We start from the raw sequence: 16069 nt of genomic DNA on the forward strand, positions 1-16069 counted from the left end.
GTCCGTGGCTAACTGTACTGCCGTCTTTGTGTTTTTTTATCGTGCTTTTGCATTCTTTATAATTTATATTTCAACTGTGAGACTTCCGATTAATTTTGTTTCGTTTATTTATTGTTCTCTTTTATATATTTTAATTCTTTTCGTGCTGCATGTTTAATAATCTCATCAACTGTGTGTGTTTTATTTGCAGTTCTTGTTCTTGGTTTATTTGTTTGTTTCATTTCAAACGTTTTTATTTTCTTTATTTGTTTGTTTGTTTTCCCACAAAACTTATATCATTGCTTTGTTTACTTCAGTGGTTAGATGGCATGTTTTGCAATCAAATTAGGCCTATTTTTCATATTTTTGCATGATAACGTTATAGGCCTATTGACACTTTTTTTTTTTTAATTTAAAATAAATTGTGTTAAAAGCGATATTAATTTTATTTTCAGCCGAAGTTCGCAAAGTAGGCCTATGCCTATAGGCCTAGCATTTTTCAATTTAATCATTTTGATTTGCCAAAGCTTCACTTATGTTGAAGCAAGAATTTTTCTGTTAATTGATTTATAGGCCTAGCATGCATTTTGTTTTACTTCTTGTCACTTTCCTGAATATAGGCCTACTACAATTTATACTTTTACTGCCGTAAGTTTATGCAAAACTTTGGCTTGTGCTATTTTCTTTTTCCGTTTTTCAAAATGGTGTTTTTTATAGGCCTATTAGTTTGATTTCTTATTCATGTTGATTTTTTTACGTTATCAAATTATGCCTATAAATCGGGGAATTTTTTTATTTGTATTTTGTTGCTATTGTCGTCGACTGGCGACTCGTAGGTAAACTTTTGTTTGCTGTGTATTTTTGTAAACTTGATGCGTGCACTTTTTAAAAATAGCTACGGTAACTTGTTTTTGTTGCTTGAGTTTGATATTCACTTAAATATATTTCACTAAATTTTGTTTTTATTTATTCACATCAATATAGGCCTATTGCAGTGTTTGTTTGAAACTGTGTCTTATTTTTATCACGCAAATATTAATGCTTGTTATAAATTATTATTGTTATAATTATTATTATTAATTTATTTTACACATTTAATATTTTAATTCATCAGTAGGCCTACATGCTTCTTATAATATTCCTACTTTTAACTTCTTTAATTGCAATTTTCCTCAAGTTGTTTTCTTTCGAAGTGTTTCTTTGTTTCTTCCATTCTTTGCATGTTTATTGGTTTCTTCATGTTTATTTATTTCTTATTTTTTATTTATTTAGTTATTCAAATAACTTGAAAAATGTATCTTATTCATCATGTTAGTTTATTGAATTATACTTTGTTTACTTATCATGTTTATTTCTTTTACTAACAAATTTATTTTATTCATCTAATATTTCCCTTATTTTTAAAGTGCAGTTTGTAATTTCCTCCCTAATCCCTTAAAAAAGCAAGAAATAAAGAATATTAATTGAATAAATCAAGAGAATATAAAAAATATGGCAATAAAAGCAAAACCGGCAACCCAAAACCCCGGTACTGAGCACCCAGGCACAGTCGCGTAGTCACACCGGTGTGACTCTCCTGCGAAGTCATGCGCCGCGAAGTCACTATGTAGAAACCTAGGAGGCTGGCTTGATTGGCTATTTCGGACCGGCGATATGGAAAACCGAGGTGTAGTTTCCGATGGAGTGACATTGTGATGACATCGGCGTCACACAGATGAGAATCTTGCAGTGTAAGATGCCATGCCCATAGCTTCGCAGGAGTTTCCGACTAGCAATCAACATGATCATCACATTCAGAAAAACACAGTTTAAGAGTGAAGATTGTAGTGAGTAATCAGTCCTTTGTAAATGTGCTGGCCACTATCTATTATAATAGGCCTATAGTAGGCTTAAACTATATACATTGAGAATTAATATCAAGTTATTTTAAAATAAAATGTACATGTAAGTTAACTCAAACAGGCAGTGTATTTGTGACGTGGTAGGCCTATAATATATCGAAAGCAGTGAAATCGGACATTCCTAAGCGAAGATATTGAGTTCGTAAGTTCTGGTATTACAAAATTGGAAATTGAGATATCGTGGGTAAAAAGCTGAAAAGACAACAAAAAACAAAACAAAACAAAAACAAAAAAACAGACCAGAACAATTTGGAGTAGGCCTAATGAAGTTGACATGAGATTAAAAATTAATGTTTTCTGCTGTTTCAGTGTTCTCATCGTTGATGGTTTGGTGGACTGGCATGTAACAATCCCATGGATGTAAGCGTGATCCTAAAAATGCCTTTCACATTGACCAAAACTAATTACAAGACCTCTTCTACATTGAGGCTGGCTTTCCCTTTTAAAGGGAATTTTTATTGTACTGTCATGACCCTTTTCAGTGTTCATGCAGCCAAAGTCCAATATAAATATGCACAAGCATGATTTCATCCGATGCTGAGGTTATTTTTCGTTTTGTCTTGCAGAGGAGTAATACAGAATTCGATTGAATCGGTGCATTTTGGAAATGTGGCTATATGTGCATGAGATATTTGACATTTGCCCTTAATTACTACTCCTGAACTAACTAAGCACCATAATATTGCAATATGACAATCGAATTTTGTTATTCCTCAAAATGAAAATGGTACCAATTCTAGTTTTATTAGCGTCATGTAAAGATACGGTGGCGCTACGTAGTATAGTTGTTCAATCTTGGCAGACGATGTAGGCAAATTTTAGTAACTTGAAATTTGGTTGGCAGCAACCATTGTAGGGTCAGATATGAATAGGTCTCATGGTTATACAAAAACATCAAAACCGTTCTTAATTCAATAAAGTAATTCTCAAACTCCGTCGCATTTAGAATGAGGAAAATAATGTTTGGTAACATCACACACACACCCCCCCCCCCAACCCACACACACACACATCAAATTCCCAATATCTGACAAAGATTTGCAATTTGTGTTATGAACCAAGGGTGATGTCAAATGTTAACACATTACCGTGGTAGCCGCCGCCTTTCTTATTTTTTATTATTATCAATATCATAATTATCATTTAAATTATTCCTCTGACTCACGAACGAATTAAAAGCTATTAAAGAATAATACACCTTTGTAAAGACGTTTATTTTATCAATATTCAGGCTCTTTATTCAATTTTACAGCAGATATATTGCACGTTCAAAACGGAAAGTAAATTATTTATTATGAATACAAATAAAGATTTGAGCTGGCATGAAAGCAGCAGAGGTGCACAACATATATATAGACCGCGGGCGACCCAATCAACCAGGAGGGAGAGAGTTCATAAGGGTAATGTCGGTTCAGTGGCTCCGGGACAGGGGGGTCCTTTATGAAAGTAAGTACCATTCCCCACCCACCCCAAATTATTTGGACCAGGTACCTTTGCCACCCCCCCATATTCAACGAGCCTCTGCGGTTACAACCATGCTGAACCTAAGATACGTGTTACTAACGCATGCATGTTCGTCAACTATATAGCCAATCACCGACAGGTATTTTAAGGGTTTAAGAGTTTTCGGAAAATGTTAATATGTTAAAGCATTAAGCACACACAAAGTCGAAAGTTCATTGGTGACAAAACACCACGTTTTGTTTTGGTTTTGCCTAAAACCAAAATCACAAAAGTAATACTTTAACCCTGGAACTAATGAGCCATATTTTGTAACATGGACTATGAAGGGGAGGGGTGCAACCCCTCTAATTTTCAATTATAAACGTCATATACCGTTATACTGCGCCAAAGAAGTATCCTTACATCCTTAATCACAATTTCAAAACTGAACCATATTGGGGTAAATTTGTTTTTGTAATAGATGCACTATCTAATCCTGCACATTATGACACCACATTGAATCCAATGTGACCTCAAGAAGTAAATTAACAAGCAATTGGATAGACGAAGGTCCAGTTTTAAAAGTGACAAACTGGCCTATACACATGATACAAGGCGCAAAAAGATTCCAACAAACGCAGCAAAGAGACTACACAGTTTCTTCAATGAAACTTTATTTGATACAGTATTTATTTCAGTTTTTCCAATGTACCAAAATAAATACAAACAAACATTTTATTTGTCAGCTCTTAATTCAGTTTTTTTTGTTCCTTTTGTTTTTACATTAAAGGACCCTGTGCACAAATTAGGGCAACTCTCAAACAAGTATATGTCTAAAACGTGAGTTTTGAATAGGCCAGTTTGTCACTTTTAAAACTGAACGATTTTCGTCTAGTCAAATGCTTGTATAAGGGTTTGCCTTGAAATCAGGCAAATTTAGGACGTAAGTCGAGAAATAGATTAGATAGTGCATCAAAATTTAAAAATTACCCCAATGTGGTTTATTTTGAAATTGTGATTATTTTTCCAAGTGTAAGGATGCTTTTTTGGAGCAGTATATTTGGTACCAATGTATGGCTATGGGTCTCTTCTATCCAGTGATACCAAAACAAAATAATACAAATAAACATAACCCACATAATGTCGCTATGACCTCATAATGTGAGGACGCCTATGCAAAGTTTGGGAAATTCTGGCTATGTACAAAAGTATAAGCAAAACTGATTTTCGACTAAATATTCTACAAAAAAGCGATTTTCACCGCATTTCCCCCTAAATATAAAAGGAAATGAATAATTTATCGGAGCGTAGGTGGTGCATGGTGACCGTACCCTCCCAAGGTTAAACAATAATAATAATACATATAAATCAACATTTGTTGTTTTGTTGGATTTGTGTGCGTAAATGTGTGTTACGGGACAGAATTGAGATTGACTATTTCTCTCCTAACTAACAAGTAAAAATTCAGTAGCTCTTGGAATAATTTTACAAGAGGGAAATGAAAATCATTGATTTTACTGTATAAACCAATAGTGGGCCTTAAACCCCCTCTGTGTCACAACCAATTAGAGAATGAATTTGGAGAAAACCTTCTGATAATTACAAACACTCGCTGAGCAGCAAGACCTTCCTCTAAGCTTTTAATCCGACAAGTTGATTATCTATTTGTTGAAAGAATTGAAGACATTCTTTGATGTGTTACTGAGCTCAATCATCTGAAAATTGATAAGCGTGAGCCATTTAAGGCTGGTGGCTCAGCATAGTACTTTATTAACAGAAGGTTTTCTGAAAAAGCGCCTGTTGATCTAATGTTTGAACAACCATCCTACCTCCGCACATTAATGTGGGTCAAAATTGTATTAAAATGAGCGCAAATGATGGATCTACGATTAGCTTAGGTCGTTTGGGGGTAAGCGTGTGCGTTCTTCTTATGATGCATAAACAAATCTTAGGGGTGGTACAATCCGCCCCCCCCCCCCCTCCCACCCTTTCGTAGTTCTAGGGTAATGTCAAGTAAGTATTCAAAGTGCTAAATACCTTTTCATGGTATATAATTTTAGATATGTATACAATTATATTTTACAAAACTACAAACTACCTATTTTTACCATTATGGTGAAATACTTTTGGTTATTGATATGGACATTAAACAATTAGACTCTTTACAAATATCATAATTAACATGAATATACTAACATTTTGGTAGAAAAAATATAAAATTGTAATGATGTTGCTTGCCCAATCACAAGACACAGTGCAATAAAAAGACTTTAACATGTTTCTAGATTCAATACAAACATCTGCCCCACGACTTCCTTCAAAACACACGAAGATACAATGATAGTGTGATACCGAGCACATGGGCTTGCCATTTAGTCTAATACTATTTCGTGTAATACCCACACAGTCTAATTTAATGCATTATTAGTCTAAACCCATTATAGTCTAAGCAGTATGGATACAAACCAGTGTTTCTAGTAATATTAACAATCTGTTATGTGGCTTAAGAGACTAATTATGCCAAACAAATCTGGTTGGAAAAGTATCTTAATATTTTTATTTAGGGGTCCAATAAGCATTAAGTCTAATGACCAATATGTCTAATAAGCATTTGGTCTAATGCCCATTATCTATTAATCAAGTGCCTACTAACCAATCAATTGGTCTACTAATTGGTCTAAAGAAAGCAATGAATAAATTAAATAATAAATGTATACATTTATTTTGTCAAAACGTTATAAATTCATGCTGGATTATATAAGTGAGGAGTGTCTTTTATGCGTTGCGTTTATTATTAGACAGACCAAGTGGCAATTGGACGAAATGACAATTAGACGAAATGTTTATTGGACTAAATGGTAACAGACAATATGATTATTAGACTAACTGGTTGTTAGAATAAATGGTTATTAGAAAATGTTAGACCAAGTGGATGTTTGTACTATATGGGTGTTAAACGTAATGGTCATTGGATCAAATGATATTAGACCAAGTGGATAATAGACTATATGGTTATTACACAAAAGTGGTTACCATGTGATAATTAGACGAAATGGTATTAGACCATATGACAATAGACCCGGTATCTCAAGAAAATGTCTACTTTTTTCACAGGTACATAAATTATGTAATTTTGCATTATGCAAAAAGCACAAAACAAGCAGATCAAACCTGCGAAAGTGTAGTAATACAAATTGTATATAAATTGCCTAAAGTCATTAAAATTGTATTTTTGAAATGAAATATTTGGCACAAAAACCCAGAAAAACCATGGTACATCTATTGACAAAGTTGTGATATTGTGAATTCCATTCAAAGTATTCAGACTCATTTTGACTTAATACCTGAGTTTGATGAATTTAGTAAAAGTATTTGGTTTATGGATACAAATGTTAATTACTTAGCAGGTATTAATCAAATTATGCTCATTATGCTAGAAGATATATTTACAAGTGTAGATGCTGAGCAGGTTAAGATTCTTATAATGGTTTCAGAAAAAAATATGGTTGTTGATACCTTGAATTTGACGTTTTTGAGCAAAAGAAATGAAGTTGGATATCCATTTTAAAAGAATCTCAGTTTGTTGTGATGCTTGGAGCTCATCTTATTCTGCATTTTATATGCTAATTTTACTGGATTTGGTTGACTGATTGCGAAGGAATGAGCGATTAAATGACGCATTGTGCCTCAATTCACTTCATTCCAAGTTTGAAAGAATGATCATTCAACACAATGCGCACTAGTGGTTAACTGTCATTGGGCTTCATATTTTGTTCTGTGAAATCTTTTTCGTTCTTTTTAAACAATCTGTTTCTTCCAAAATATTGAATAAGGTTTTGTTCAAATTTGAAAACCTGCACGATATTGAAAATGAAAGCTTGCGTGTAAGATGGTGCTTGGTACTTGTAAATATCTTTTTTGTTAATGTTGATTTAAATGTTGCATGAAGAATTATTCCATCAAGAATTCCAGCTGGCTTACAAAATTTCTCACACACAGTAATGTTTTTGGAATATTTCCAAGAATTTGTAATGCAAAGTTTAAATCTTTTAAAACTTCAACATTAATGTTGCATGGTTTAAAAAATCACACCTAAAGCTGTAAACACTTGATCATTGTAGTTCTTGGCTCAAATGTTCTTTGAAAAGTTAAAATGTAACAGATTTGCACAACCTAAAGAATTCTTTCAAGTTGGAAAGCTTCCAATTACAGAAATCAAAGTTTTCTCGGACAAACTGTTATTCATCTTCAGTGAAAGCATGAATATCATAACAACATCGGATTATAATATAGATAATGTGGACTAAATTTAATGAGATACACAAACTTTAGGAAGCAGTGAGCGAGTATGAAAAAAGCGCCTATTGATCAAACTTGGAATGAACTGCATTGATGTGCGCATTATGTAATCGTTAATTTCTTCGCAAAATAGGCTATGCGCTACATTTTAAATTTTTTGATTCTGATGTCCATTTCTCGACTTACGTTCAATTTTATTCACTCGGTAATTTTTTATTGGACAAATCACTGAATAGGCTTTTAGATATATCTGAAATTTTCTCTTCGGTATAATGTACATTGTCACAAAATGTGTATTGTTACAAAATACCAGACACATAGAAATTAAGAACGTACAATTCATTACGAATTAGATAGATGCTGAAGTATAACAATCTTACAACATTTTCAATTTTAAAAATCGTAACAAAAATGAACATCTACGTGATTAATAATTTTACAGGTTACAGATTACAAATTTATACAGGTTGTTCCTTCAAATTAACAATATTTATATTTGAAGGTTGGACATTTGCACAATAAATTCTATACGTTTACTATATACATATTCAATAATTCATTGACTTTGGTTCTTACCATCCCAACCAAGGTTCTGAATCCGAATTTACCCGATCCAGATGGAAAATGATGACGCATGACGCATATCACAAGCACTTGGGGCAGTGTGTATACATATGCGTCACGTGGTCAGATCACTTGAGATCTCAGATGCAAAATTGTGATATGATCAAGTGTTCCTGGAGCACAAATATCCCGCAAAGGATACACGTAAGTGAAATGTACAATGAACATCTACTAAAAGTAGTTACCCCCCCCCCCCCATGGATGCTCATCAGTGGCGTAACCAGCGGGGGGCAGGGGACTGGAGCCCCCCCATTTTGAACCCTTGCCCCCCCAATGAAAAAGTTAAAGTAGGCCTACTTTTGAGAGTTATTAATTAACCTCGTATCTGGTCATTTTAACCTTAAAAAACACAATTTTTTATTTATTTATTCCACTTTTTTTTACCATAATATCACCAGTTTTCGCGCGCATTTGCACCATAAACTTCTTTTGTCGCCAAAAGGTGCTGGATTCCTGCCCCCTCATTTATTATGTTTACCCCCGCTTGCCCCCCCCAATGAAAATGTCTAGTTACGCCACTGATGATCATTATTTCAAAACGGATGATCGTATGCCAAATTTGTGATATGCATTCAAAGCAGAATCAGATTGGTGTACATAATATGAAAAATAGTTTGATCGCAGTTTTATGTTTTAAATAATCACCCGCTGGATCTATCACGGCGAGCTCAGTTCAACCCGGATGATTTGTATGATTTGGATTGAAAACGGTTAATACAATCAGATTGTGAGACTTTTAATCTAACCCGCACAACAACATTTCCGTCCGGCCACCTGACCGATTCAATTCGGCCTACAGTCCGAATTGTGATAGAAAATTTAATGTTATGAGTCAGGTAATTACTATTGAAACTCTGAATAACCACAGCACAAGTTGCTGACCAGTGTTTTAATCATAAAAAATAATTAGGTATGGGAGCACAAATAGGCTGCACTCTCGCGGGGCGGCTCCACTTCGGCCCCGCTACACTTTGCTGCGACAGTTCCCAGGTTGGCTGCAACTTACGTGGTCAATGTATTTTGAAGACTGCAGACAGAGCGGGCCATCTGGTGTTAGGTCGCATGAGAATTATATCTGATTGGGTAAATAATGTTCTTTGAATATTTGCTGTACAATATCCATTATTCCTATAACCCCACTTTGTGATAATATTATGTTAATTTTATTTTTTATTCCGTAAACATGATTATTTGGTAATAAGTTTGGTCTCTGGGCTATTTATTATTTGCACAATAAGCATTTTATGCCTTAGATCAAATTCACTGGATCATGGCTCGCAAGGTATGTGGTAATAATATACTATAAGAACGCAGGTAGCAGGGCCAACCTTGTGTTGGCTCCGCCCTGCTCCGCTCAGATCTTTGTTGTTGCTGTTAAATAAACAGTCATGTTTCATACCTTATCTTCATGTGGCGTATTCTGAGCCTTAAAGAGCTTTAAAGTATTTCAGTTTTGGAAGATTGTAGATAATAAACATTTTCCTCAATTTTACTTTTATTAGCATACACAGGTAAAACATGTGCGTACATACTGATTTTCAGCTACGTGTATTAAACCTTACAACGTTTCTATCATATCAAATTGGGGAACAAGTATTTATATATTTAGTTATTACTTTTATCAAAAAACACACGTAATGTTTGAATTTATACTGATATACCTATTTTAAGTTAATTAACTACACACAATTCACAATGACACTCTGATACAAGACACGATAAAGGTACAATTTTACAATTTACAAATTTTACATAACAATTAGTAAATATTGAACACCAAATGCAACTTAATGTTTACTGTTTAGTTTTACATTACCGGACCTTCGCCAGTATTCGGAATTCCCTTTTTCAGTATTCACCCTTTTCACGAATCCGTCATCTTACTATCAAAATGAGGTTCACCCCTGCAAATTCATGCGCAAAAAGTGCATTTTTGTTTTTCGCGCTTTTCTAACAACGCGCCAGAAGACGTTTGCAAAGCGTACGTGGTAATTAACGGATGCCTATGAAATGCGTAAACACGCACTATGAGGCGAAACCTCGTTTTGTACAAAGGGCCAATCACGAAAGGTATATCACGAAAATCTTTGCAAATTTGACCCTGCATCATCATGCCAGGGCGCATTCTGTGACACTAGTGTGCATGCTCCGAAGCAGGCAAACCGGCCTTGCGATGTGTTGCGTAACGCAGTTGGGATAATATGCAGTGGCGTTGAACATGCGCACTGTTATGATGGCGTATTTTTAGTTGAATTTGCGACGGCTTTTACCTGGGGCTTTTGGAACTTACGGAAATTATAATTTAATTAAAGATATCAACTCGGTTTTAATAGCTTTCCCTTTTCAAGGGAATATTTATCGATGTCGGAAAGCAAGGACCTTTTAAAAGCATTAATTTACCAATGACTATATTCTTACATGAAAATACACACAGAACCAGATAACTAAGGAAATGTGGTGCCAAATCGACGCCAAAATTAAGTCATTCTATTACCATTAACGCTTTAACAATTTGCATTGGCAAGAAAAGATAATAATATAGACCAGATCATAATGCAAATAGGCACATATTTATGTAAAAAGCATATTGAAAATGTAAAAACTGTACCAATCTTATAGTATCCAAATAAGTAAGAACTGTAACAATAGTACTTTACTATACGTCACGTCTGTACAGGAATATAGTATTTCTATTCACACAATTAAGGAATATCTTATTTCACATTATTTTACATACATTTCACTAATGTGACGCATACTACTATATACAAACACTGACTTGACCTCAAATATTATGATACAAAAACCGTCGGTCTATTTTCAAAGGTGAGTAGACCCTATTCCTAGGTCCTTGATTGTACATATATTGCCATAATCAGCGATAATTATATATATTTTGATCGCTCGGCCATAGCCGACGACCCTTACTGGTTCAGATTTAACAAAATGATGACGCAACATATGTGTTTGTTCCGGTGGCGGTTGTATATGTGTTGAACTGAACTTAACAGCTACCTTCGACTATATTTATAAACACTTATTTATAAATAGGCGCACATGACACATGGGTACGACATACCAAGACCAGCAAGCGTGACCAAATCTTCATGTGCCATTGAAAAGGGTAGGAACTCTTAGATAAATACCATTAAACGTTAGTATTAATTGAATAGCAAAATATTGCACATGGGAGATTCCGAATTTGTAGTAAAAAAAACAACAGTATTTTTTATTGAAATTATTTGACGACGGAAAAAAATATTTATCGACGGAAACGTTTACAATATAATCACAACGTTGACCAAAATAGACGATTTTGCTGCACAGTCTCGCGTTGTTAACCGGCTTTGCATTCAAATGTGCAGGAAAACCACCCGCTATGTAGAAGGTCAATTCGAGACTTACTGTCTACAAGCTGTTATGGCAGCGCGGAAGTGGTCACGTGCGTATTTATAAATACGTACTTATATAGTCGAAGCATACTGCTTAAGTTCATGAAGTGTCCCATGTGAGTCAATTTATGAGCAAATTATGAGTTTACCGAACAAATGCGGCAAGTGGCAACACTGACAATCAAATATACGTATTATAAGAATCATTTCGAAATGATTTCTGTCATGTTACCCTATGTATATACACAGTAATTTGGTGTTTAAAAACACAAAATTGCCTCGATTCGACTGGATATTTATACAATTAGTACAATTATACCATTTTTCACCTTGATGTGGAGGCGACGATGACGCTGTTTCGTGCGTGTGTACGCTTTTAGCGAACATCTGCGATTTGAAGCTACATCCAATGAAATGAGCACTGACGTCACTGCCACATCAGGGTGAAAAACTATTTAATGAGTCTACTTTGAGCCTCAACTTTATAAACAGCACAACACTTTTAAACGTCCAAAATGTTTTAGTAATTTTTAGAAAAGATAAATTAAAACCTAGTCGACAAGAACGAAAAACGTTGTGAGTTTTCTTGCGACCACCAACAGCTGTCTTGAACAATTTTACGGGAGTGCCCGTTGTTGCGGTATAACCTCAGTTTTCCAATATGTTTTCAGGAAGAGGAAAAGATTTCCTTCGAGGACTAAAACTTATCAAGAAGAAAACTAAAAAACTGAAACCTAGAGCAACTTGTTAGCGTAATTCGGTTTCCCAATTAGCATGATTAGAATTCGTCCTCACAGATTTTGTCTTATACCACAACGCTTTCGGTACAAAGATATGATAAACTGGCTTCAAAAACAAACTTATAATGTTTCACAGGGTCATATTTTCTTTTTGAGGCCAGTTTACAAATGATCACTCGTTGGTACACTTTTCTTTGTTTTGTAGCTCTACGATTGGACACTGGTTGCGATTTGCTGGCAGCCATTATGAAAATGTCACCAGAGTTTCAAGCGATTTTAAATCGCACTCCTCTACTGCTAGTCTGGATATCAGCATAAGACGTCGCGATGGAAGGCGGTATTCAACTCTTTATATCTCTGGTAACCATCTTTAACCAATCCATGACCTCTTCCCCATTCGTATTCATCCATCTAATATTGGCCAATGTTTGTTCAATCGCATGGTCAAAAGTACGCACACCTTGGTGGAGTGTGTAACCGTCTAAGAAGTCTAAAAGCTGAAAAAACAATATATGCAATACAAAGTGTTTACCGTTATATATGAGTCGCATACAATGAGGTAGAATCATTTAATGGACTCCGACATATTTCATGTGTCGTTCCTGGAGGCCACTTCCGAATTATTGCGCTATGCATATGACAAACTTTTGTTTTCGTTTTGCGTACCACGCGTTGTGCCAAAAACTCGCGCAAACATTTGTGAACGCTCAAGGTAAAGATGGCGGATTCGCCTCAGCGTTACGTTTGGTGCAATTTTGAGCCAGTAATATTTGAGTATAATATAGCTTTGGTCGCATGATAGGTAATTATGGACAAGTCAGCTTTCTCTATATATTGATTATTATCCGGAAAAATGTAAATTGCAGTATTGAACACAAAACAATTATTATATCTCTAAATTAAATTTCATTTTTTTAAAGGTATGCATGAAGTTGAAATTTCATGAACTTATCAATTTAGACAATGAGAGCTTCTCGGTATACCGTAATTGATCAGAACTCAGTGGGCACAGTGTACGAGCTTCTATCCACACAAAGGAATACTGTTTTATTTAATCATTCCGCAAATTGTGAAACTATGTAATGACCTTATTTTACTTTTGTCAGTATAAAGTTCCTCCCTCGATAGCAATTATTTGGTAAGGAAACAAACGAAACAAGGAAACAAAAATATACTTACATCAAGAAGCTCATATTCAGTGTTGAAATACCTGGCGATGCTCTGAAAAGCTTTCATTAAAGGATAGTGCGTAATCCTGGAAACAAATACAAAACAAGCAGTCTTAATGTGTTTCCAATGTTTAAAGCTCTTACTTGCAAACTCCATGTGGAAATATTTTAAATGTATAGTCACTGTTAAAACATTATCGTGAATTTAGTCAACAATTTTGTATATACACATTAAACATAAGGGAAAGGGAGGAAAACGTTGCATCGTTTGACATGAAAACGAAGACAATCGAGCAGACACATTAAACAAACACCAAAACACATGCTGCACCCAATATATATAATATAACATGATTGGGGACGTGATAATAAGCATGCTGGTTGTTCTGTCTACGAGTGTACAACATCACAACCCAATTCTTTATTCCACACACATGAATATTTGTATGGTCTACCACCTTGTTTGGCTGTATGTTACCTTGATTTTGTACTCTTCTACTCACCATAAACGAGCCGCAACTCTTCATCGATTCCCGGGTAGTTTTGGCTCCGTTTTACTATCACAATTCAGCGTGACCAATCAGGTTTTCACACGTCATGGAGCCGCTTGTACGTAACCAGGCCCCATGTCGCATGGGGGAAAATGGGAGATCACACGAAAACAGCCAGATTTTCTAAAATAACGACAAAATCTGTTAAAACAGGCTGCTGAATTCTGCAAAATTGTGAAAAATGAGGAGAAATCTGCTAAATATGTGTGATTTACCATTTTCCCCCATGTGACCTGGGGCCTAGCCCCATGTCGCATGGGGGGAAATGGGAGATCACACGAAAACAGCCAGATTTTCTAAAATAACGACAAAATCTGTTAAAACAGGCTGCTGAATTCTGCAAAATTGTGAAAAATTAGGAGAAATGCTGCTAAATATGTGTGATTTACCGTTTTCCCCCATGTGACCTGGGGCCTGTAACCCTCGTTAATTTATTGTATAACACGAGGGTAGTTTCCACCATCCCTCGCTGGATTTTTGCTATAAACCGTCCGATGTCTATATTATTTTGGTACCAATGGATAGGTATCATCGTCTCTTTTTTTTTCATTGATACCAACAAAATACAAAATTGACCAAAATCTCGGAAATCGCTGGGTTTTTTTTCAGTTAAGATTTTTCAAATATTTTAATCACACATTGGATATGATTTGAGAACCATAACAGGGTTTAGTTTAAGAAATGACGCCGATTTTCGTCTGAATAAATATATTTTGGTAAACCAAACCTTTATTTAAATAACATGATAAAAGTATTTGTGCACAGAACATTACAATTATTAATATTAAATAACCAGTAAAGAAATAACTGATACATCAGTGACTGCTTGTGATTTCTACTGAAACGGCAATATTTCGTACCTCTAAAAGTTTACTGATATTGAGATGTGTTTGAATTATTAATTATTAATTGATAAGGTAAAATAGTTTGATAAGAATAAAAGACTTGTTTCCTTCTTGAACTACTTTCAGTGAATATCTGGTTTAGTTTGACCAGCTTGTAACGTCGGGCCTTATATCATCGCGGATTAATATCAATATATTTTATTCGGTGAATTGTCTTGTGCCATTTTGCCAGAAGTATACAAATTATTAATTGAAGTCCTACATTTTGTCTATTTTCTTCATAGAAATAATTTCCATGCTTTCTTTAACACGCATAATATTGACCAGGCAGATAAACTATATTACACTTAACGTGGGTCTACTTTTCGGCGTAGAGGTAAAAACTTAATAATCCCACCGATTACGAGCTGATCAAAGTATAGCTTACATTTCGTTCCGCAGACAAGTTATTTACTGAGTTTGTTACCTTTAAATTAGAGGTATAATATTTATTAAGACGATAATAATAGTACTTATAGTCAATAATATTTTGATTTTTATTCACTAATTTGCATCCCGCAACACAATAACAATTCGATTTCATAGTTTCGATCGCATTGAAGGTTAGGCCTAACATTTCTCATATTGACGAATAACCATCGCTTTGACTATAGAGGGCAATGGTATAAAAACAAGTCCGGTACAAATCCGTTTCTGTAGTGTTCGCTTCCCGTGCTTGACGAATCGCGTTAAAACCATAATATACGATTTCGGCTAAACATTAGCTTTACTATTCTTTGCCAAATATTTTGAAATAATATCAATAACAACAGTTAAAAATTATCCTGGTCATTTTAAGCAAAAAGTGAAAGAAACCCAACTTTCTATTTTGGCCGCTTAACTGTGCTGTTCTATAGGGAATTAATGCCTTTTTTTGTAGGTTCATTCTTCCGGTTTCTTTTCAAACGTAGTCCCCACATCGCGCAGTCCCATAAAAGTATTTGTTTATTTTTGCTATTTCAAAGAAAATAACAATCTGAACATATAAAATCAAGACTTCTGGCGACATTTAGATATTTTTCCATATAAAAGCTGTAGTAAAATTTTGGGAAACATAATTTTTGCAATTATAGATTTTGCTTTTTTT

General features: G+C 34.7%; 1 protein-coding gene across 2 annotated transcripts in view; it reads right to left on the minus strand.

Moving 5' to 3' along the window:
• Window positions 1-9976: 9976 nt before the first annotated feature.
• LOC140142910 (aminopeptidase N-like) overlaps window positions 9977-16069 on the minus strand; it is a 148293-nt gene continuing 142200 nt past the window's right edge. For both annotated transcript variants that reach the window (XM_072164935.1, XM_072164937.1), the window contains exons 17-18: window positions 13558-13633; window positions 9977-12875 (exon numbers count right to left, since the gene is read on the minus strand). In XM_072164935.1, the coding sequence (XP_072021036.1) occupies window positions 12720-12875; window positions 13558-13633 (232 nt within the window). In that variant the 3' untranslated portion in view covers window positions 9977-12719. The remainder of the gene's footprint in view (window positions 12876-13557; window positions 13634-16069) is intronic.

Source organism: Amphiura filiformis, chromosome 20 (genome assembly GCF_039555335.1).
Source record: "Amphiura filiformis chromosome 20, Afil_fr2py, whole genome shotgun sequence".
Taxonomy (NCBI): domain Eukaryota; kingdom Metazoa; phylum Echinodermata; class Ophiuroidea; order Amphilepidida; family Amphiuridae; genus Amphiura; species Amphiura filiformis.